The following is a 24030-nucleotide window of genomic DNA, read 5'->3' as shown; positions in this document are numbered from 1 at the left end:
TAACTTATCATAGATAGAAGGCCCCTGATGCTGGGCTTCAATTTATTCCGTTAAATAAAACCCACGAGCCAAAGAAGGCAAGCAAAAAGCACCTCTTCCCCTCTGCACTGAATTCCCACAGTGCCTCCAAATATCCCAAACTAGAAACTCACTCGGGTTCCTTTATTTGCATTACGAAAATAATTTTCAAAGCCAGAGAGTAAGGAAGTCTGTGAACTGACACCAACGAGTAAGGCAGTAATTTCATTGTAAGTTGGGTCTAACAACAGTTTATTTAAACATGTCACGAGGTGTGACAGCGAACAGAATCTATTTCACAACAACGTTGTCAATCATCTCCATTGTAGCTCGATCTCATGGTGTCTCCATATAGAGCATAAAATAAAATCTCATTTGCTCACAAATATTACTCAATACACCTAGAAGAGTAATAACCGTAACAATAAACTTTATTAAAATACAATTGGTGAAACATTATAATTAGCTATTAAACTATCCAGGAAATTTCATGAACATGTTTTTTTTGCAAATATGGTTTCATTGCAATTTTAAATCCTGTTAATTGACATTTCCACTTCAAATTTGAATCTGAGAAAAACATGTTCCGGTGTTAAACAAATCCAGAAGGCAGGGTGTAAGACCAGTATCTATAACACACTTTGTTGTTATTCAGCTTGCATACAAGTCAGTAACATGGAGCTAAAGCAAACAATTCAGAAAACCAAATGTGGTTGTTGTTAGCACTGAATCAACCAGGGTAGGGTGGGAATATGAGCATTATTCTCAATACCACCAATATGTACATGTGAGAGTCTTGTGTGTGTCTGTTATATCTATGTCTCTGATGGCTCTCTGATGGTTTGTTATACGTATGTGACTGTGTGTGTGTGTATATTGTTTACGTATACCTGCTTTTACGACCGCACATGCACGTGTGTGTGTGTATGTGTGTGTGTCTGTGGGAGCTTACCACTGAATCCCATGAAAGAATGAAGAAAAAGTAACAACTTGTATGATTAAACAAAATAACTTGCCTGGCAAAGCTGGAAAAGCTAACAATACACAAATCCAACTTTTTAAACAATGGACACGCTGTACTCACAGACAGACAGAGATAGAGACACAGACACACAAACCAAGGATGGTCTTATTGCTGTCACGTCTGGAGTCCTCAGGAGCGTTACATTGTTTTAGTCTAATTGAGAAAATAAATGAGGATCTTTTATTACTTGCCTCTTCAATTCGGCAGGTATTTAAGAAAGACACAATTGGCCTGAAACCCCTCGGGTTGCAATGATGATTGTTATGCCCGGGCACATGGTGCTCAATGAAGCCTGCTGGGGTTTGCAGGGTCAATGGGAGATCATAAGATGTGGAAACAGAGGTAGGCCATTCGGCCCATCAAGAAGGACATCACAGCAGCAGACGTTGGATTGGCACTGCCATGTTTTGGCAGGGGAGCACCAATGCACATCTGCCCAGCCTGTTGGAAATGTTTGTGCCGTCTTGAGATGTAAAGTTGAAGGGCTTAAGACCTCTGTACCAAACATGCTTCTCTTTAACTCCTGTATTAACATGTAGCTCACTACATCAATGAGAGGGAGAGGAAGAAGGTGTGGCAAGGCATAAATACCCTTGTGGTGGACACTAACCCTCCCACTTACTGAGGTAACAGTTCACCACTTTGAATCTGGGACACTCCACGCTGGTCTAGGAGCAGGAGATCAAAGATTGGAGTCTCTACACTGCAGCGAAGGGATAAGGGCTGAGTGTAAGAAAATCAAGGAAAGAATGGAGAATGAGGGGGAGCTAGATTAATCCAGTTTTCAGATATCACCCTCAAACCTTCCCACACCTGCCCACCACATTGAACTGACCACAGTCCCTCCAGGACCCACCTTTCTCTTGCTACTTTTGGAAACAGTGGAGTCCCAGGAGCCATTGGTTTTGAGCTAAGATTACACAGGAGTTCAGTGGAATTCCTAAGGAATTTTGTTCCTAACTCGATAGGATCAGGCAACGGGTTAGCAGCATGACTCTGTTGCCCTTCATTATATTGACTTCACTCCTTTCCCACCTTGTTTGGAGGAGAAAGTGATGGTCATGGGAATGCCACTAGACCCAGAGGTCCAGGCTAACTTTCCACAGACAATGGTTTCAATCCCACCATGACATCTCTGAAAATGGCAGGTGAGGAACCAGGATATGCTCCTGTGGACACTGGGAAGCAAAGTGAAAGCACGTCGTTCTGAATCTGAGCATCGCTCCACAAGAGAAGGTGAACAACCATCACCTCACAGTCCTCCACCTGCACATATCCTGTGAATACATACACGTCCTGAGCTCAGACAGACGGCTGGGAACTTGGATTAAACAGTCCGAGGTATTTGATGTTTCTGCAAAGGTGTTATCTTGAAAAGACCACAGAGTGGTCCAAAATGCAATTCACCAACACACATTTTCATGGGCAAGGTTAAATGAGGGAACAAACCCAAACCTATCCCCAACAGTCGCATGTGATATTGCATAACCCAATGAGCTCCCACACACACGATGTGTCATTGTCACTTTGGGAATGATGGGGAGTGATGTCTCTTTCAGTGTTCACCGTGTGAAATGAGCCAAATAATGGGATGTTAATACATGGCCACAGGTGTCAGGCTTTCTACACTGTAGCATTCAAGGCACAGGCTATGTCTTGGGATTACCCTGTGTTTTGTATATTAGTACAGGAATTAGACTCAACAGATACTTTCAAGTAAATTGAATCCATTTAGTTCATTTGTATTATATTTACTTAACACAAAAATATTACTCCAGTTTTGAGCAATGTAATTTTAAAAGCTCAGTACATGTTGATTTGGTTTGATGAATATAGATGCAAGATAATTATATTAATTTCTCAGAGATTAAGGCTGCCTTATGAGGAAGGATTGAGCAGGTTGCACCTGCACAATTGGAGTTGAAAAGAAAGGTCTGCACTCTCATTGAAACACAATCTCTGAGGGGGTCTTCACAGGGTAAACACGGTGAAGATACTTCCCCTCATGGGAGCACCTAGAATGTGGCAGCAGAGTTTCAGAATAAAGGTCTCCCAATTTAGACAGAGATGAGAAGGTGTTTCTTCTCTCAGAGGGTCATTACTGTTTGAAATTCTCTCCCCACAGAGGCCAGAGGAGGCTGGGCCATAGAAAGCATTCAAGGCCGGATTCGACTGATTTTTGATGGACAAAGGAGTCAATGATTATGGGGGAACGGCTAAAAGGTGGAGTTCAGAGCAGAATCAGAGGATGGAGAAGCCTATTTCTGCACACTCTTATACTCATGTTGAAGATTGTGATGATCTTATAACATAAGATTAGAGCATTTTAAAATAAACATATTATCTTATGGTATTAATATTTATCATAAGAATAATGTCTGTCCTTTTGTTTCTAGCTGAAGTAATTTTACATATGATATTTAATTAAATATTGAATGCATGCAGATTAATTCCATTTAGTAGGGAAAAAAAGCAGAAAACTATTTATACATTCTCTACGTTCCCTTTAATTCAGATTTTTTAAGAGAGACAAGTGGGTGGTAATGAATTGGTGGGTGGGGAGGGATAAAGTATAGTATTCCAGGGGTAAGGTGTCTGGGTCCATGGGATCTTTCTGCCCTGCCTATAGTATTCCATAGATGGAACTTTTTCTCCTCTCTCACGAGCCAATGTCATGCACATCAATTGTCTTTTGGAGCCTCACTTCTTACCTCGAGAGAACTCATCTGAACATTTGAGGTGTTGCTGGTTGAGTATGTGCTTGACTTGATGAACCATTTCCGAACTTCATCCCTCACCTTCAACAAAATTAAGACAATTAAGTCAGTCACAAGAGATTGGGTTAAGCCTGTGGAGAACCCTGATTGGACCCAGCTCACACAACTGTGAACATTTCTGGTCTCCACTGTGTCAAAGGAACACACAAACCAGGGTGAAGGGTAAAGATTAAGATTGATTTGGATGGTATCAGAACTGAGGGGCTAAGCAAGAAACATTGAAAAGGTTGGGCCTGGTTTCCCCAGAATAGGGGAGGTTGAAGGGTGACTGTTGAGTGAAGGGAATTGTACTTTTATTCATGGAATAGCTACAGAACATGTGCCCAAGGAGCTATGTCATTGTCATGGGACTGGAACCTGACTGTAAAGTTCTGGAAGATTCCTCTCTTCTCTTGCATATACTTATCTTTATTGAGGCCTTTTAATGTTCACTTGCAAGATTGCAAACTTGATTTTACGACAATGACTGGAAAACTGTTTCCAGTGAGGATCCACAGGGCTCTTGCTGTTTTAGTGTACATTATTGATGTAGACTGAAATAAATGAGGCATAATCAAGAAATTTGGATCTGACATGAAAATTGGTGATGCGGTTAGTAATGTGGAGGCCAGCTGTAAACAGAAGGAGGATAACAATGGACAAAATTCAAAAGGAATTTAACTCAGAAAGGTGTGATGTAATACACTTGGAGAGGACTACTAAGGTAAGGGATTATAAATAGTAGGACACTGAGAGGTGCTAAAGATCAAAGAGAAAAAAAATCACAGAAAATGTTGGAGAAACTCAACAGGTCCAGCAGCATCTGTGAAGAAAGAAAGACAGTTAATGTTTCAATGTCCAGTCTGACTCTTCCTTAGAACTTCAGAAGATGAGAGAGACCTTGTTGTAGGTAAGCACAGGGTCTCTGAAAATAGCAGGGCAAGTGGACAAGGTAGTGAAGAAGGCAAATGGGAGATGTGCCTTTATTAGCCAAGACATAATACAAGACCATGAAGGTCAATTTGGAACTGTATAAAGCACTAGTTAGATCACAAAGACTGTACTGCATGTCGTTCTGGTTTGCACATTGTAGAAAGGATGTGATTGCACTAAAGAGAGTGGAGCAGAGATTCACGAGGATGTGACCTCAGATGGAAGATCTGAACTTTGAGGAAAGGCTCAAAAGTCTGGGCTTGTTTTCCTTAGAGCAGCAAAGGCTGAGAGGGGACCTGATAGAGGTGCCTCAGATTATGTGGGTCATAGATCAGTGGATAGGAAGATGCTTCTTCCCATTAGTAGAGAGGCCAGTTATCAGGGAGTGAAGATTTAGAAGGTGAAGAGGAGAGTTGGGGAGAATGTTTTTTACCTGGAGGATGATGGGAGTCCAGACCTTACTGCCTGAACAGTGGTTGAGTTAGAAACTCTTATAACATTGAAGCAGTATTTAATATTCACTTGCGGGCATTGGGCCAAGCGCTGGCAGTAAGAGTTACTGGACAGTCACTTTGTCACACAGCTAATATCTGACCCACACCCAGTTCCACTGGGAAACTTATCCTTCCCTGTTTCACAAATATAGCATGGTTTGGAGAGTCTCTGGCGTCTCCACCTGTAATGGAGACCGTCTTACCTGGCGATTGGAAACGCAGTAGACTAAGAAAATAAAGAGGCCCTGGAGAGTGTTGATGACAGTGAATAGGTAGGAGAGGAAGATGGTGCTCTTGTTGATATTAAATATCCCAAAGATCCAAGTGCATCCCAGGACAAACAAACGTGCAGTTGCCTTAAGAGTCAGGGTCCTGTTGAAAAGGGACAAAATAAAAGAATATTCATGTTAATCCATCCCATCATAATGAAGAAAAAGGCACCCATTTGTACACTGCCTTTCACAACTGCAGGTTGTTACAAAGAGCATAGGCAGGCAGGAGGCTGGAAGAACACAGCAAGTCAGGCAGCAACAGCAGGTGGAGAAGCCGACGTGTCGGGGTAACATTCTTCAGGACTGGGGTGGGTGTGGGGAGAGCTGCAGATAAAAGAGGGTGGTGGAGGCAGGGTGATGAAGTGGGGATAGGTGAAGCCAGGTCGAGAGCACAACCTGGTTGGTCATTGGGAGGAATGAATCTGGTTGGTTGCACGGGGCAGTGGAATGGATGGGGAGGGGCTGGGAAGAGAACTTGGGCATGGGCTGGGAGGTTATTTGAAATTGAAGAACTCAATGTTGAGTCCTCTGGGCTGTAGGTGAAAGATGAGGTGTTGTTTCTCCAATTTGCTGTGTGGTTCATTATGGCAATGGAGGAGGCCAAGGATGGTCACGTCGGGAAGGGAGAGGTTAGGGGAATTGAAATGGGCGGTGGCTGGGAGGTCCGGTCAGCCTCTGCAGGCCCGGCTGAGATGCTCGGCAAACCATTTCCCAAGTTTACGTTCGGTCTCCCTGATGTAGAGTTCCCTAAGTTTACGTAGACTTAGGGAATGGTTCGCCGAGTATTGCACAAGTCAACCGGACATCCCAATCACCGCCCATTTCAATTCCCCTAACCACTCCCTTTCCGACACGACCGTTCTTGGCCACCTCCATCGCCATAATGAACCACACCACAAATTGGAGGAACAACACCTCATCTTCTGTCTGGTCAGCCTACAGCCCAGAGGACTCAACACTGAGTTCTTCAATTTCAAATAACCTCCCTCCCCATCCCCCAACTCCCTTCCCAGCCCCTCCCCATCCCTTCCACTCCTCCCAGCCACCAACTGGATTCATTATTCCCATTGACCAACTAGGTCGTACCCTCTATCTGTATTCACCTATCCCCACTTCACCACCCGGCCCCCGCAAACCCCTTTATCTGCAGCTGCCCCCACACCCGCCCTCAGTCCTAAAGAAGTGTTACACCCAAAATGTCAATTTCTCTAGCTGCTAATACCACCTTGCTTGCTGTGTTCTTCCAGCCTCCTGCGTGACTACTTTGGATTCCAGCATCTGTAGTTTTTTCTCAAACAAAGAGCATAGCAGCCAATGAAAAATGTTTGCAGTGTTGACACTGTTGTGATTTAGCAAACATGGCAGCCAGTTTGCATGCAGGAAGCTTCTGTCAGTAGCACTGTGATAGTCTTCATTTGGTGCTGTTATCTGAGAGATAATTATTGGCCAGGACACGAGGGATATGTTTGTGTGATGGGATCTTTTAGATCCAGCCAAGAGAGCAGATTAGGCTTCAGTTGGATGCCTCATCTGAAAGTGGATAGTGAAATATTCCATCTGCACGACACTGGAATCTAACTGCAGCTCTGCACCATCCAGTTTCAATATGAAGGTAGAATGGAGCATGCAGAGGAATATTGTTGCAGCCACCACTGGGTGGGACTGAATTATGATATGATCTGCAGGCAGTGGGCCAAGGACTTTCTGCTTGGTACTTACGTGGTGTCTTTAATCTTTGACACATTCACATCGCGTGTGGACAAATGATGCCTCAGTAAACAGAGTGTCCAGGCATACAACACCATATTCACCTGGAGAGGGAGAGAAACAAAATTTGGGATGCAAAGACAGCATAATGTCTTCGAAATTCCCAGTGCACAGAATTCTGTCTAACCATTCCAATTATTTGACTTCCAATCTTTCTCCTTGCGCTTAATGGTTGTTTGTTGTTAGGATGCGGGCACGGCTGGCCCGGCCAACACTTGTTGCTCATCCCTAATTGCACACGAGAAGGCGGTGGTGAGCTATCCTCTTGAACCGTTATAGTCTGTCTGGTGTGTTAAATATCAGAGATTAATAGTTGCTTCAACAGAGTCCAGCCAAACACCTTTCTGATTTAATTCAACTGATACACCAGTGACTTAAACCACACTGCTAACTTCATCTCTATAATACAGCCAGGGAAGATGGCATAGTGGCATTGTCACAAGCAGAGACCCAGAGAGTGGCTTGGTGTCAAATCCCACCCAGGTAGGTAGTAAATCGTGTTGACTATCATTAAAAATAGAGTCCCATGGGTGTATCACAACATGCTTAGGCGTTGATTAAAATATCTATACCGAGTCAAGTTCTCATCCACCATTGGATTGTTGCCGAGAAAGAGTTTTTTATCTATTTGATACATTGAATGCATGTTAGGAAGGTGTAGTTCAGTTGGCTGGTCAGCTGGTTTGTGGAACAGAGTTACAAAAACAGTATGGAGTCAATTCCCACATCAGCTAAGGTTACTGTGAAGGTCCAATCAGATTAAACTCTTCCCCCCTCATCTGAGGTTTGGTGATCTTCACACCTCCATCAGTTATCTCTCTCTCTCTCTCTCTCTCTAATGAGAGAGCAGCTTTATGGTCTGGTAAAACTATGACAACTTTACCTTTATAACTGAGTGTCTTGCTTAGGTGGTTAAGAATCGACAATATTCACAGTATCTAGAGTCAAATGTAGGCCAGACCAATAAATTTGACAGATCTCCGCCTTGATGCACATTTGTGAACAGGACAATACGATTTTCTGATAGTTATTACTGCACTGATTTTATCCCAGATGTACTAATTGGGTGAATTGAAGGTCCCCCAATTGCCTTGCTGAGATTTGAATTTTAGTTCCTCTCACACCTTCTTTGCTCTATGGCTTTGCCTATACCTCCTTTTCTCCCTCCTGTTGTCTAAAACTCCTCTCTTCTCTGTATCTTGTGTACGTAAATTTGGGCTGATATCCTGATGTCCTTCTGTCTGTCTCTCTCTGTCTCTCCTGAACAAGACCTTGTGACTGGAGAGGTCCCATATGGTCACCTTAGTGAATATTAGGGGATGTGGAAACACCAGAAAGGCACGTACCACAATCACAAGGCAGACTGGTCCTTGGAAACTCCATCGAAAGCCCCACTCTAGCCTCAGCCAGCAGCTATGAGAACCAAAGAAATCATTACTGCATGTCATCCAGCCATTGAAGTACCTTTGCAGTGTTGTCGCTATTGTCATATAGAAAACACAGAAACTAATTTGTGGACAGCAAAATCCCACATGTGGTATTTGTAGTGATGGGGTTTACTGCATGATATGCAAATGAGACACAGTATACATTATCTCAGGAAGTGATAGGATCTCACATGATATGACCATGGTCTTGCTTTTGACTACAGCTTGATGGCAAGATAAAGTCTCCATTATTTGTTGTTACTTTCGGTTACGTTCATAAATATTAATCTCCTGCACGCGGCCTCAGTAGACACTGTGGGTATTTGTCAACACAACAAGATCAAGAATATTATAAAGTAGGAACTACTGACAATGTTACAACAATGACCAGGTATTAATGTTTTAATATTTTAATGAGATTGGTTCAGAGGAGACCCCAGTTTGAGGACTTTAGGGAGATCTCCCACACCCCTTCTCCAGTCTGTCATCAGAAGTCAATGAAAATAAAATCAAAGAGATGTGAAGGGGTTGCTGACTTATTTTATATTCATTCCAGAAAGTCAGGGCCCATTTATCAATGGGCCCATTTAACAGTGAGGAGTAATGAGATTTTTGATGCTGAAAATGCTGCCCTCAAACATCTGAGTAACAGTAAATTCAAAAGATTTGGAGTCAAAGCTATAACACGACTCCAGCTAGAGCACTCCTGTGTATTTCTGGCCTCTTGAAGAAAGAATGTGTATTGTCTATTCAATCTGCTTAGAGATATTATTACATATCTTACACAGATGGATCTTGAGGTCCTCTAATACAGACGTCTTAAGGAAGGTTCGAGGAGACAATCTGCAACTGGTGATGTGCAACCAAAATCTTGTGATGTGAGAAAAAAACATTTTCACACAGCATCTCAAGCACACAACATGCTTACACAGTGTCACCCTGCAATATGGGGAAAGGCTGCATTCCTGGAGGTAGGGTCAATTGAGGTAATCAAGAGAGCATTCATGATTTTGTTTGGATGTAATGGTGTGAACAGATATAGGGAAAAGGCAGAAGATTAGGGTTAGGGTTGGGGTAAAATAGCTGGACTAGGTAAGCGAACCAAACTTAACAACAGAGGCACATTACGTAATAGAGTCCTACCATCACACAGCATGGTAACAGACCCTTCAATCTAACCAGTCCGTGCCGAACATAATCCCAAACTAAACTAGTCCCACCTCCCTGCTCCTGACTCATTCCTGTTCATGTGTCCATTCAAGTGTCTTTTAAACATTGCAATTGTACCCGCATCCACCACTCCCTCCAGAAGTTCACTCCACAGTCGAACCTCACACTTTGTAAAAAATTTGCCTCATGTCTTTTTTAAATCTCTCACTTTAAAAATGTGCCCCAATATTGACATTCCCCATGTCAGGGAAAAGACAATTACCATCAACTCTATTTATACCTCTATTTTATAAACTTCTGAATAGAACGGGACTGGATCATAAACATTGATTAGATAATAGAGCTGAACTAGGTAATAAAAGCTGATTGATAACGGAGCTAATGTGGTCACTATATGCTCTATGGCTTCCTTCTTCACTGTGATTCTGTGAATTAGTTTCTGGGATGACAGGGTTCTCTTTTGATGAGGCTGAGTAAATTTTAAAAAAGGTATTTCAAGAAAATGTTTGTCTAGTCATGAGATGTAACCACTGTCTTTTGCCATAAAAACCCACCTGGTTCACTGATGCACCTTTGGGGAATCGGTTCCCCTTGCACATTCTGGTCTACACATGACTCCAGATCCACAGCAATGTCGTTGACTCTTAGCTGCCCTCTGGACAGTTAGAGATGGACAATAAACGCTGGCAGAGCCAGCAATGCCCACATCCCAACAAAAATAAACATTCAGAAGAATGAAACATTGAAACATACAAGATTCTGAAACAGCCCGTCAAAGTAGATACAGTGGCTTGACACAGCAAGTGACTCCTTCGGTGCTGTTCATTCTGTGATGTCAACTAAACATAAAGTTACTCACTCTTTTTCTGATCCGTAGCCATAGGGACGGATTGCTGCCGATATAATTACAATCAGTGCAGAGATAGCATAGCCAGAGGGATACAGGTATCTCCGTCTGATGACGTATGTGTGGGTAAACTTTGTGACTGTGAGGTGTCTGCACACAATGAAAACCTGCAAAGCATCCAGGAACATCCAGGCAAAGACAGTTAGAAAGAAGTAATGTAGGCATCCTGCAACCAGGGCACACACCACCTGGAGGGAAGATCAGAGTAATTGGTTAGGCTTCAGCAGTGAGCAAAACACACAGCCACAAAGACAGAGAGAAACACAGGCAGACACACAAACACGATAAACACAAAGGCTAACACTCTGAAGGCAGACATAACATACAGATACAGAGAGACACACAGACAGAAACCTGGATGGAATAACATAGACAGATCATCTCGACAGATATACAGGCGGACTCACAGAGATAAACACAGACACAGGAGGCACACAGGCAGAGACACTTGGACAGAGGCACACATAGATAACACCCACAGGCAGGGAGAGACACTGTGTAAAGCACACACACAACACAGGCAGCAACATACAGAAATAAAAACACAGATAATACAGTCAGAGAGACACAGTGATAAACACACATAATAAATTCAGAGAAACATAGAGATAAAGACACAGGCATGGGCAGAGACACAAATACAGACAGTTGTAGAAACAGGCAGAGACATACAAATACATCATACACACATTCACAGTCAGAAGCAAGGATTTATGAAATCTATAACCACAAGATTTGAGATGTAATTTAAATTATAATGATATGGCAAAGTCTGTTGATTTTAAAGATCATAGAAGTTCAGCAGGGTCCTGACCTCCTAATAAATTACCAATGGACATAGGCAGATGGAGTCATGGAAAGTTATATTGGTGAGTGGTAGGTGCTGTTCTGAGGTGAGGTAAAATAGTAAACAGTGAGGAGAACAGTCTTACATTACAGAAGGATATAAATGGACTGATCAGATGCTTCAGTTATGAATAAACATTCCACAGTCTGATGTTGTTTTCCTTGGAGAAGAGGATACTAACAAGGGACACGATTGCGATGTTTAACATTATGAAATGGAAATGCCGGTGTTGGACAGGGGTGGAAAAATTTAAAAATCACTCAACACCACAATATAGTCCAACAGGTTTATTTGAAAGTACAAGCTTTTGGAGCGCTGCCGCTTCATCAGATAATTAGTGGGGCAGGATCATAGGGCACAGAATTTACAGTAAAAGATCAAAATGTCACACAACTGATGTGATGTATTGAACATACCTAGATTGCTGTTAAGTCTTTAATCACTTAAAATGGGGATGCAGGTTTCGATTAATACGTAAATTGCAGAACTTATTTCAAGTCACTGACCCTCAACAACTTAATGTTTTATCAGTATTAAAAAAAGTGACATCTCAATTCAAACAATGCACTAAAGGTATGAGGTTAGAGTCTGCTTGTATCTCAACCCTGAATCAGACTGGTTCTATTCTCAAAGTGGGAATTTATAAAATGTCTCATGGACTGACTGCCTACAGATTATCTGCTTTTGAACAAAGTAGAATGCATCTGCAAATACAAATATGCAAATACAAATTCACCGCATTGACTTCTATATGTGTCTACGAGCATATGTGTGTCTATGTGAGGGAGGGCTGGGGAGAGAGAGAGAGAGAGAGCGCAAGCATGTGTGTGTGTGTATGTTTGATAGAATGTGTGTGAGTGTGATAGAGTATATGCCTGTGAGAGTGTGCACGTGAGTGTATATGAAAGAGAGCGTGTGCATGAGAGAGGATCTGCGTGATTGTGTGAATGTGATCGTGTGTAAGAGTTTGTGTGCTTGTGTGTGAGTGTGTATGTGAGAGTAGATAGTGTAGTGGGGTCACCTGTAGGATGACATGAACCCAAGATCCCAGTTGAGGCAATCCTCATGGGTACCAAACTTGGCTATCAGCCTCTGCTCGGCAACTCTGCATTGTTGTGTATCCAAAATCCCGCTTTGGAGGATGGTCATCCAAAGAGATGAGGCTGAATGTCCTTGACTGCTGAAGTGTTCCACCACTGGGAGGGAACATTCTTGTCTAGTGATCGTTGCGTGGTGTCCATTCATTCTTGTCATAGCATCTACCTGATTCAGCCAATCTACTTGCCTTGGAGCATCATTGCCTACAGTGTACAGACGATGTTGGCCAAGTTACTTGAGGATCTGCTGCTCATGTGGTGGGTAGTCTCCCCATGTGTAATGGTAGTATCCATGTCGATACTCTGACACATCTTGCCATGACAGGGTTGTACGGTGTTGTGGTCAATGTTGTCCTGAAGGCTGGGCAGTTTGGTGTGAACAATGGTCTGTTTAAGGTTCGGTCGATGTTTCAAGGTAGAGGTGGAAGCCCAGGGAAGGTCTTGGCAAGGTGCTCATCCTCATCGATAATGTGTTGCAGGCTGTGAAGAACATGGCAGAGATTTTCCGCTCCCAGACAATACTGGACAACAAAGGGCAGCCTATTGGCTGTCTCCCATATCTGTCTCCTGAGGAGGTAATTATGGTTTCTCGCTGTGGCACGTTGGAACTGGCGATCGATTATTTGAGCATCATATCCTGTTCTTATGAGGGCATCCTTCAGCACCTTCAGGTGCCTGTCGTGTTCATCCTTATCTGAATGTGTAGGACTTGTCTGTAGGGGATGGCTGTTTTAATATGTTCAGGGTGTGCCTTATGATCCTGCCCCACTAATTATCTGACGAAGGAGCAGCACTCTGAAAGCTTGTACTTTCAAATAAAGCTGTTGGACTATAACCTGGTGTTGTGTGATTTTTAATATTATGAAGGAAGAGATAGAGTAGGCAGGAAGAAACTTTTCACCTTGTGGAATGGATCAATGACCAAGGAGCACAGATTTAAGGTAAGGGGCAGGAGGTTTAGAAGAGCTGTGAGGAAAACCTTTTTCACCCAGAGGCTAGTGGGAATCTGGAGCTCACTGCCTGTGACATTGGGAAAGACAGAAACTCTCATAACATTCAACAAGTATTTCGATGTGCACTTGTGATGCCAACGCATACAAGTCTTTGAGCCAAGGAGTGGAAAATGGGATTCAAATCTTTAGATAATTGCTTTGGAATGGTATAGACACAATGGGTCGAAGGGCTTTTTTTTGCGTTGTAGATCCCCATGACACTAACTGTGTTAGTCCAAATCTTATTGCACATCTTGATGATAACAGCAAATGGAATTCCGTTCACAATCCCATCTAGAGTTGCGCAGGATAGAGACTGAGATCTGGTAGTGAAGAACTTAGGGCTGTGCTCCACTTCCCAGAAATTCATCAAAATCTGATCAGAACTACTTCTTGAGTCACTGTGGAATGGATACTGGGGCAATGCATGAGTAAGTGTTGAGGTCCCTCCCATGGAGACTCCTCTGTGGTCCCCATTCATTGTGGCATACAAGATCAGTGCTAAAACTGATGAATCAACTGATCAGCCAGTCCTCAGGGTACTTCTGTGTTCTTTCAAATTTCCAACTTTCTTTTCTGGAAAGAAAGAACTGGAAGAAATTTGGAACTAAGCAGCAGATGAGCACTCTTTTGGCTGACCAGAAACCCACTGGGAGCCCACCATGGATATTAAATGAAATAAAATACCACATTCCCCAGCTCCTCTGTCTAAAAATATTAGCAAGGGTAGGGTACTGGGGCAACCCTTCTCTTTCCTCACAGGTTTAATTCTTTCACAAGGCAGGGGAGGCAAGGTTGGAAGGAATGTTAATCCAGACCTTCTGTAGGACTCTCCAAACCTGTGACTGCAACCATCTAGAAGGACAATTGCAGCAGATATAAGGGAACACTACCACCACCTGAAAGGTCCCACTAACCACACCATCCTGTTTCTTCACTGATATTCAGTCAAAATTCTCCCTAACAGCACACTGTGTGTTCTCACAGCATACAAACTGCAGTAGCTCATGAAGGCAACTCATCACCAGCTTCTCCAGTGCAACTAGGGATGGCCACAGCCTATGATCTAATGAGAAAAAGTGAGGATCAAGTGTTAAGACCAGAGTAAGAAGAGTAAAGAGTGAGTTTGGCCGGATTGACAGTGGTTCATTTGAGAAATCAGTAATGTACAAATATCTACCTGAGAGATCAAGGCGAAATAAAGTTAATTTTTCTGTACAATTAGCTGTCTAATAAGTTAACTAGCGCTGCAGGATTATGAAGAAGCACCCCGCATATGAGGGAAGATTTGGAGTGTTTTGAACTGTTAAAGCTGAAGATTGTAGACTGAATTGGAAGGGACTGAAAGTAAGGTCATGGTATGACATCTATGAATCTTTGATTGCGATAAGTGGACAGCTCAGGGAGATGGTAGAGGTCGAGGGTCCTGTGGCGTGGGTGAGGAGCCTGGGTTCAGCTGTCTGATTCAGGGCGGTGGTCTATGGGTTGGCTTTCTCACCTTGTTTGTCACATGGATTCCTGTCAGGAAGATGAGCTGTGCTAGGAAGAGGTTGATGCTCAGATGCTTGTACACGATGATGCTGGCCTTTTGGATGGAGCGGCACTTGGTGAACACAACAATGGATGCAGCAAGGCACAGCAGGGATACTGTGAGCCCGACAGTGGAGATCAGCAGCAAGGACCAGTCTTCCTGCAGCAACGACAAAGAGGGAATCACATACTGGGGGACAGCTGTTTGGATGCTCTCACAGAATTACATTAGGTATACAGCACAGGAATAGGCCATTCAGCCCATCCACCAACACTGATGATTATGCTTTATCCAAACCTGCCTCTATGTCTTGACATCTCATTCTATCAACATGAGAAACTTCTATTCCTTTCTCCCTCGTGTTCATCTAGCTTTCTTGGAAATGCATCAACACTGTTCACCTTAGTCATTCTGTATGGTAATGAGGTTCATATTCTAAATATTCTCTTCATAAAGAGGCTTGTCCTGAATTTCTCACTTTCTCAGCGTTGCTCAGGGGAATGTGGGCATCACTAACATGCTCACTTGATGTTGCCCATCATAATTGCCCTTTAGAGGCAGTTAAGAGTCAACCAAATTGATTGTGGGTTTGGAATCATAGACTGGGTAAGGCTGGCAGATTTCCTTCCCCAAAGGACATCAGTGAACCAGATAGGAGTTTTTTTACAACAGTCAATGGTCACCTTCACTGAGACTAGCTTTCAATTCCAGATTTTATTAATTATATTCAAATTCCACCAGATGCCCCAGTGAGATTTAAACCCATGGAGGCAGAATATTAGCTCGGGCTTCTGGATAATGAATCCACTCACATGACCACAAATATAAAGAAATTAAGTCATCATAGTCTTACCAGAGCATAGGGCTGCTCTCTCATTAAAGAGAGAGAGAGAGATAGAGAAATGACTGGTGGTGGTTTAACCTGAGGGTCAATACACCTCAGGCAAGGGGAGAGGGTGTGAAAGACAGCCCTTCACGGTAATCTCTGCCAGTGCAGGAATTAAACCCACTCTATTGGTGTCACTCTGCATCACAAACAAACCATCCAAGATAACTAACCCCACACCACAAATATACAGACATATAAAAACACGAGTAAGGAACAGGAGTAGGCCATTTGGCCCCTCAAGCCGTTTTCGCTATTTAATATGATCGTGGTAGATCTGATTGTAACCCGAACTCTGCATTCTGGTGACCTTTCACCTTCTATTTTATCAAGAATCTATTCACCTCTGCCTGAAAAGTATTAAAAGATTTTTCTTCTGCACACTTTTGAGGAACAGACTTATGGGCCTCTGATACAAAAGACTTGGGTTTCATGGTGGCAGTGGTTAGCACTGCTGCCTCATAGTGTCAGGAACCCGAGCTCAATTCCAAATTGCCATGGTGAATGCAGAGTTATGGGATGGGTGGGATGCTCTTCAGAGGGTTGGTGCAGACTTGATGGGCCAAATGGCCTCTTTCTGCAATGTAGTGATTCTAGTCTATGACTTTGCTTTCATCTCTGACTTAAATGGGTAACCCATTATTTTTAAGCAGTGACCCCTAATTCTAGATATAAGAAGGGGTATCCTCTCCACATCACCCTGTCAAGAGCCTTTAGGATCTAAAATGTTTCAATCAAGATACCTCTTACTGTTCTAAACTCCAGCAGATACAAACCTCAACTGTCCAATGTTTCCTACTGAGACTATTCAGTTATTCCAGCTATTAGTCTGGTAAAATAAAACAAAGAAATGTGGATGCTAGAGATCTGAAACAAACAAACACAGAAACTGCGAAAGAAACTCAACAGGTCTGGCAGTTTCTGTGGAGTGAAAAACAAAATCAATGTTTCCAGTCCAGTGTCTTGCAACCCGTAAACCTTCATACACATTTACTTTCTTCCTTAGGTAGGGAGACCAAAACTGTCCACAATTCTCCAGATGACATTGTGAGGCAGCAGCATGGATTGTGCGGATGTTCCTGAGACTACAGACTTACTTTAAGATTCATCATAATTTTATTACAATTATTATATTTCATTACTATAAGCTTTTTATTCATTTTGTAAGCATTTTTTTTCAAAAATGGATCACTTTTGTGAGCTTTTCGAAGGTCATCAGTGAACGGCTCAAGTTTTTTTATTTGAAGTCTATAAGCATAACAAATCTATATGCATTTTAAGCAGACTATTTTTTAACATTGCAAGTTTTTTTTTGAATAGCTGAACAATTTCTTTTTGAATGGAGTTTGTTTTCATTTTGGGGGGTCCTGCATGTGGTTGGTTCTGGAGAATTTCTTTTTTACCCAAAGAATTTATTGAAGAGGAGCTAATTTAGTTAATCAGCCAAGGGGTTGATTTTATTTAAGATTTATTTTTTGATATACATTTTTTTGCATTTTAACATTACATTTTAAAGGCAATCAAAGGTAGTTTATTTTACATTAAGAAGTTATTCAAAATTGCTTTATTTATTCTTCATTCCATAGAATCATAGAATCCCGACAGCGTGGAAACAAGCCCTTCGGCCTTACAAGTCCACACCAACCCTCTGAAGAGTAACCTATCCATACTCATTCTCATACCCTATGACTCTACATTCACCCCTGACTAATGCACCTCATCTACATATCCCTGAACACTACAGGCCAATTCACCTAACCTGCACATCTTTGGATTGTGGGCGGAAACCAGCACGGACACGGGGAGAATGCACAAACTCCACAAAAACAGTTGTCCTAGGCTGGAATCAAACCCAGATCCCTGTGCTGTGAGGCAGCAGTGCTAACCACTGGGCCACTGTGCCACCCATTCACAAGATGAGGGGGTTGCAGGCTAGGCAGCATTTATTGCCCATCCCTAATTGCCTAGAGGGCAGATAAGAGTCAACCACATTGCTGTGGTTCTGGGATCTCATGAAGGCCAGACTGGACAAGGACGGCAGTTTCCCTCTCTAAAGGACATTAGTGAAACATATTTTTTTCCAACAATCAACAATGGATTCATGGTCATCATTTGAATCTTAATTCAAGATTTTTTTGAATTAAATTGAAATTCCAGAACCTGTCATGGCAGGATTCAAACCCAGGTCTCCAGAACATTAACTGAGTCTTTGGATGAACAGTCCAGCGATAATACCACGAGGCTAATACCTCTTAACCTTATTAAGGACATATCAAAGGTACAGTGTCAGGTGGCTAGAAGATTTAGGAAAATGATTACACAGCAGGATCAGTCAGATAGATGGGTGACTGTCAGGAAAGGTAAAACCTTAGTTTGAAAGTCTCTACTATATTCATGTTACAGTGAAAGCTATTTCTCTATTAAATATATGTTGAGTCTCAGGTACTGTTGAAAGGACTAGCCTCTCTGAGGAAAATAGGAGGGGCAGTCAGTTATTAGACACTAGTATTGATCATTATGTCAGGCAGTGTTTGATAAAATTTAAATGAAGAATTGTTACAGGGGATGCTCCTCTCAAGGGCTCAGAAAGGACATTCTGTGGCAGTGAGTGTAAATTAAAGATGGTGTGTTGCTTTCCTGGTGCGACGCTAAAGGATGTCTCTGAACATTTCAAGCATATTGTTAAATGGGAGATTGAGAGGCCGAAAATTGTACACATTGGTAGGGAAAAGATTAAAACTTTAGACAGTGAATTTAAGAGGTTAGTAGAATATTACAAAACAACTTTAAAAATAGTAATCTCTGGTTTACTCTCAATGTCAAACTTGAATGAGGGAAGGAACAAAAGAATAAAGGCATTAAATCATTGTTCAGGGATTTAGTTTTGAACAACTGGCATCTTTTCTGGGGCAGAAAAGACCTGTTCAAAAAAGATGGGTTTAACCCGAACTGGAAAAGGACCAATATCTTAGGAGGAAGATTTGCTAATTCCATTAACGGAGAGTTTATACTGTTAGAGAGAGGGATGGAGGAATTCTAAGTCACATTGTAAACAGAAAGACTGATGAGGAAGGTTCTGAATGTTAAAGGAGCAAGTCAATCAGAACCAAAAGACAACAGAAAGTCAGAGAATGTAGTAACTCTGAAAAATGAAATTGCATTTATTTCAATACAAGGGATCTTTACAGGTAAGGCTGATGAACTCAGGGCATGTTTAGGAATATGGGATTGGGATGTCATAGCTTTTACAGAAACATAGCAGAGAGCGAGACTGGCTCAATGTTTGGGGTTTTAGATGCCATAGGAAGGGAGGCAAGATAGGAGCGGAAGTGGTGTTTTTGATTAAAGAAAACATTACTGCTGTAACTAGTGAGGATATTTCTGAAAAATTGTCCAGTGAAAACATATGAGTAGAAACTAGGAATAAGAAAGGAAAGATCACTTTAATGGGATTGTACTGTAGCACCAACATCCAACTCCCACCCCCCTCCTGCCAACCACCTCACCCCCTTCACACTGCTGGCCCTCTCCCGTAGTCAGAGAGCAATTGAGAAACAAATATGTAGAGAAATTGCAGACATATGGAAGCTTGATAAGGTTGCAATAAAGGGGATTTTAATTTTCCAAATATTGACTGGGGCTAACATAGTGTTATTGATTTAGATGGTGAAGAATTTGTCAAATGTGTTCAAGGAAATTTTCTTTACCAAGATGTGGTATGAGACAAGAACATGCAACAGTTGATTGGAATACACTGTTTGCAGGTAAAATGACATCTGACAAGAGGGAGGCTTTCCAGGATGTGATGACGAAAGTTCGGAGGCATTGTGAAGGATAAGGCTGGTGAGATTAACGAACAATAGGTGTATAAAGATATTGAGGTTCAAGTCAAGAATAAAAAAGAATTTTATATTAGATATAGACAACTGGGTTCAAATAAATCTTTTAATCAATAGAAAGAGTGTATGAAGAAGGAAATCAGTAAAGCAAAGAGGAGATATGAGATAGCATTGGCATTTAAGGTTAAGGATAATCCAAACAGGTTTTACTAGTACATTAAGAGTAAGAGAGTATCTAGAGAGAGGGTAGGGGCTCCTTAAAGATCCAGGATGTCATCTTTGTGTTAAACCCCAGGAGATAGGAGAGCTACTAAATGAATATTTCCTGCCACATTTTACTGTGGAGAAAGAAATTGAGGCTAGAGAACGCAGGGAAATAAATAATGATGTTTTTAAAACAGTTCACAATACAGAAGAGGATGTTCTGGAGGATATACCGATTTTGAAGGTCGATCAACCTCCAGGACCTGATCTAATGTATCCCAGAACGCTGTGGGAAGTAAGGGAGGAAATTGTGAGGTCCCTTGTAGAAATATTCCCATGATCCATAATTAGAGGTGAGGTGCCTGATGGCTGGAGGGTGACCAAAATTGTGCCTTTGTTTAAGAAAGGTTGTAAGGAGAAACTGGGGAACTACAGACCCTTGAGTCTGACTTTGGTTGTTGGTAGTATGTTGGAGGAGATTTTAAAAGATAGGATTGATAGACATTAGAGAGGCAAAAATTGATGAGGGATAGTCAGCATGGGTTTGTGCAAGGAAAGAAAGTTCCAACAAGATTGATGAGGTCAAAGCAGTCGACATTGTTTACTTGGACTTTCGTAAAGCCTTTGACAGGGATCTGGACAGTAGAGTACTTAGTAAAGTTAGGTCACATGGGATTCAGGGAGAGCTTGCCAATTGGATATCTAATTGCCTTAACGGGTGGAGACAGAGGGGTGTTGGAGGGTTGTTTTTAGGACAGGAGACCTGTCACCAGCCGTGTTTCACAGGGATCGATTCCGGGTCCTCTTTTGTTTGTCATTTAAATAAATGATTTGGATGAAAATGCAGAAGGCATGGTTAGTAAGTTTGTGGATGCCACTGAAATTGGTGGCATAGTAGGCAGTGAAGGTTTTCTCAGCTTACAAAGTAATCTTGATCAAGTGGGTTAATGGTCTGACAAATGGCAGTTGAAGTTCAATTTGGATAAATGTTTTGGCACAACAAACAGGGCAGGCCTTGTACAATTAATGGTTGGACTTTGGATACTGTTCTAACAGAGGGATCCAAGGGTTCAGGTATATAATTCCTTCAAGTTCGCATCACAAGTAGACAGGGTGGTTAAAAAGGCATTGAGCAAGCTTGCCTTCATCGCTCTGTCCTTTGGATACAGGAATTGGCAAGTCAAATTGAGGTTGTACAAGGTAGTACAAGGTATAAATGAGATCTCTTTTGGAGTATGATGTCCAGTTCTGGTCACCCAGTTATAGGAAGGATATTATTCAGCTAGAAAGGGTAATGATGAGATTTACCAGGATGTTGCTGGGTATAAGAAAGTTTGAGTTTAAAGAAAGGCTGGATAAGCTGTGACATTTTTCACTGGAGTGTAGGAGGTTCAGCGGTGATCTGAAAGTGGGATATAGATAGGATTAATAGTAGTTGTCTCTTCCACAGGATGGGGGAATTTCAAGACTAGGGGGCATATTTTTAAGGTGAGAGATTTATATAGACATAGAGTGTGGTTTGCATGTGGAATGAACTTTCTGAGGAAGTGGTGGCTATAGGCACAGTCACAAGACACTTAAATCCGTTCAGGAATAGGAAAGGTCTGGAGGGATATAGGCCAGAAGCAGGCAGCTGGAGCTAGTTTAATTTGAGATTGTGTTTGGACTGAAGAGTCTGTTTCAGTGCTATATGACTCTATGACTCTATGTAATCTCATTGGTGTCTTGTATAACTGAAACATAACCTCCATACCTTTGTATTCAATTCCCTCACAATACATGATAACATTCTATTAGTTTTCCTTACTACTAGCTGTAGCTACATAACAGCCTTTTGTGATCATGCACAAGTCCCTCTACATCTCGGAGCTACGCAACCTTTCACCATTTAAATAATAATTTTATTTGTAATTCTTCCTGACAGAATAGACAATTTCACATTTTCCCACATTATACTCCACTTGCAAGATCCTCATCCGTTCACTTTATTTATATGTATTCAGAACTTCTACATTCTGATGCAACCAACATTTCTATCCTTTTTGTACCATTGGCAAATTTAGCTACCCCATATCTTCAACCTTTTCATCTAAGACATTGATATAAATTGTTAAAAGCTCATGCACTAGCACTGATCCCTGTGGTACACCACACATGACATATTGCTAACACATTTTATGTTAACTCTTGTTAGCCAGTCAATCTTCTATCCATGCCAATATATTAACCCCTACACCATGAAAGTTCATTTGCTGCAATAACCTTGAAAGTGACACTCTATCAAATGCCTATGGAAATCTAAGTACACTACATCTACCACTTCAACCACGACATGTATTACTTTATCGAACAATTCCAATAAATTGGCTAAATATGATTTCTGTTTCACAATAACTATTATTTTGAATTTTTCTGAGTCCTACTCTAGCATCTCTAATAATAGCTTCTAATATCTTCCCTTGGACAGATGTTAAATTAACTGGTTTTCAGTTTCCCACTTTCTGCCTCTCTCCTGTTTTGAATAAAGCTGTTCTAAAGAGGAGTCATACCAGATTCAAAACTTTAACTGTTTCTTTCTCTGTAGATGTTATCAGACTTGCTGAGTTTCTCTAGCATTCTCTGCATTTGTTTCAGATTTACATTATCTCAGTGTTTACTTTTACTTGAGTTAAATTCAAATGAGAGAAAGTGAGGACTGCAGACTGGAGTTCAGAGTCAAAAAGTGTAGTGCTGGAAAAGCACAGCTGGTCAGGCAGCATCCGAGGAGCAGGACAATCAACATTTCGTGCATAAGCCTTTCATCAGGAATGTGAGGGGGTGGGTGCTGAGGGATAAATAGGAGGGTGCCTTCCCCCAGCCCCAGCTGCATCCTCCAATTTATCTCTCAAGCCCTTTCCCCCTCCCCCACATTCCTGATGAAGGGCTTATGCCCGAAACGTCAATTCTCCTGCTCCTTAGATGCTGCCTGACTTGCCGTGCTTTTCCAGCACCACACTTTTTAACCTAAATTCAAATGGATCTTTCCCAAAATGCAGCAATCTTTGAATATTAGAATCAATGGATTAGATATCTCACTAAGCACTTTTTACAGTAACCAGTTCCTCCTATTGAATCTTAACATAAAACAACATCATATTTATGCTCAGTCTGATCTCTGCCACATGATTTGTACCAGGGACTGTGACAGATTGGGTGGCACTGTGAGCTGTAGCTAATGCCAGTCAGGGTATTAATTTCTGGGGTACACAGGTTCAATTGCCAAAACTGCTGAGATCACTATGAAGACCCTGCCTCCTCAAGCTCACTCCTTGCCTGGGACATGGTCATCCCCAGGTTACACTCATTGCCAGTCATCTCTTTTAAATAACTTCGTGGTCCTCTGGAAACTTTCACTCATGTAAAACAATGACAATCAATTCTGAAAGAAGAGTCATACTGGAATTGAAATGTTAACTCTGTTTCTGTGTCTCCAGAGTTCACCAGACCTGCTGAGTTTCTCTAGCAATCTCTGTTTTGAGTTCAGATATCCAGCATCCATAGTATTTTAATTAACCTGTTCAGTGGTGTTATTATACACCTCTGGGGTCGGTGAGATTTCAAATTAGGTCTCTTGACTCAGGGCAGGGTCATTACTACTGTACCATAACCTGTTTCACACTTTGTTCATCTATTAATTATCAGTGATTCTAGTAATAACCAGTGATGTTGCTTCTGGGATAAATATTGATGTTGGGTTAACTCCACTGTTTTCCTTCAAAATAACACCATGTGATCTTTCACATCTGAATTCATTGTTCTGCGGGCTGTCGAGGGGCCACTTTCTCAGTTCACTCCAAGGGGGTCAATGCCTGGGGTCATTCTTTGGG

At 41.9% G+C, this 24030-nt stretch overlaps 1 protein-coding gene across 2 annotated transcripts in view; it reads right to left on the bottom strand.

Moving 5' to 3' along the window:
* Positions 1-247: 247 nt before the first annotated feature.
* LOC122552191 (adhesion G protein-coupled receptor E3-like) overlaps positions 248-24030 on the bottom strand; it is a 68650-nt gene continuing 44867 nt past the window's right edge. Inside the window, exons 12-18 of one of the 2 annotated variants that reach the window (XM_087983399.1) lie at positions 15203-15394; positions 10721-10956; positions 8611-8677; positions 7217-7308; positions 5429-5597; positions 3754-3840; positions 248-1195 (exon numbers count right to left, since the gene is read on the bottom strand). In XM_087983399.1, the coding sequence (XP_087839525.1) occupies positions 1181-1195; positions 3754-3840; positions 5429-5597; positions 7217-7308; positions 8611-8677; positions 10721-10956; positions 15203-15394 (858 nt within the window). In that variant the 3' untranslated portion in view covers positions 248-1180. The remainder of the gene's footprint in view (positions 1196-3753; positions 3841-5428; positions 5598-7216; positions 7309-8610; positions 8678-10720; positions 10957-15202; positions 15395-24030) is intronic. The other variant, XM_087983400.1, reaches the window with a different exon arrangement.

This window comes from Chiloscyllium plagiosum, unplaced genomic scaffold (assembly GCF_037043375.1).
Source record: "Chiloscyllium plagiosum isolate Xiang-an unplaced genomic scaffold, Cpla_swu_hap1 HiC_scaffold_45, whole genome shotgun sequence".
Classification (NCBI taxonomy): Eukaryota; Metazoa; Chordata; class Chondrichthyes; order Orectolobiformes; family Hemiscylliidae; genus Chiloscyllium; species Chiloscyllium plagiosum.
This window is presented reverse-complemented; position numbering and strand designations above follow the sequence as displayed.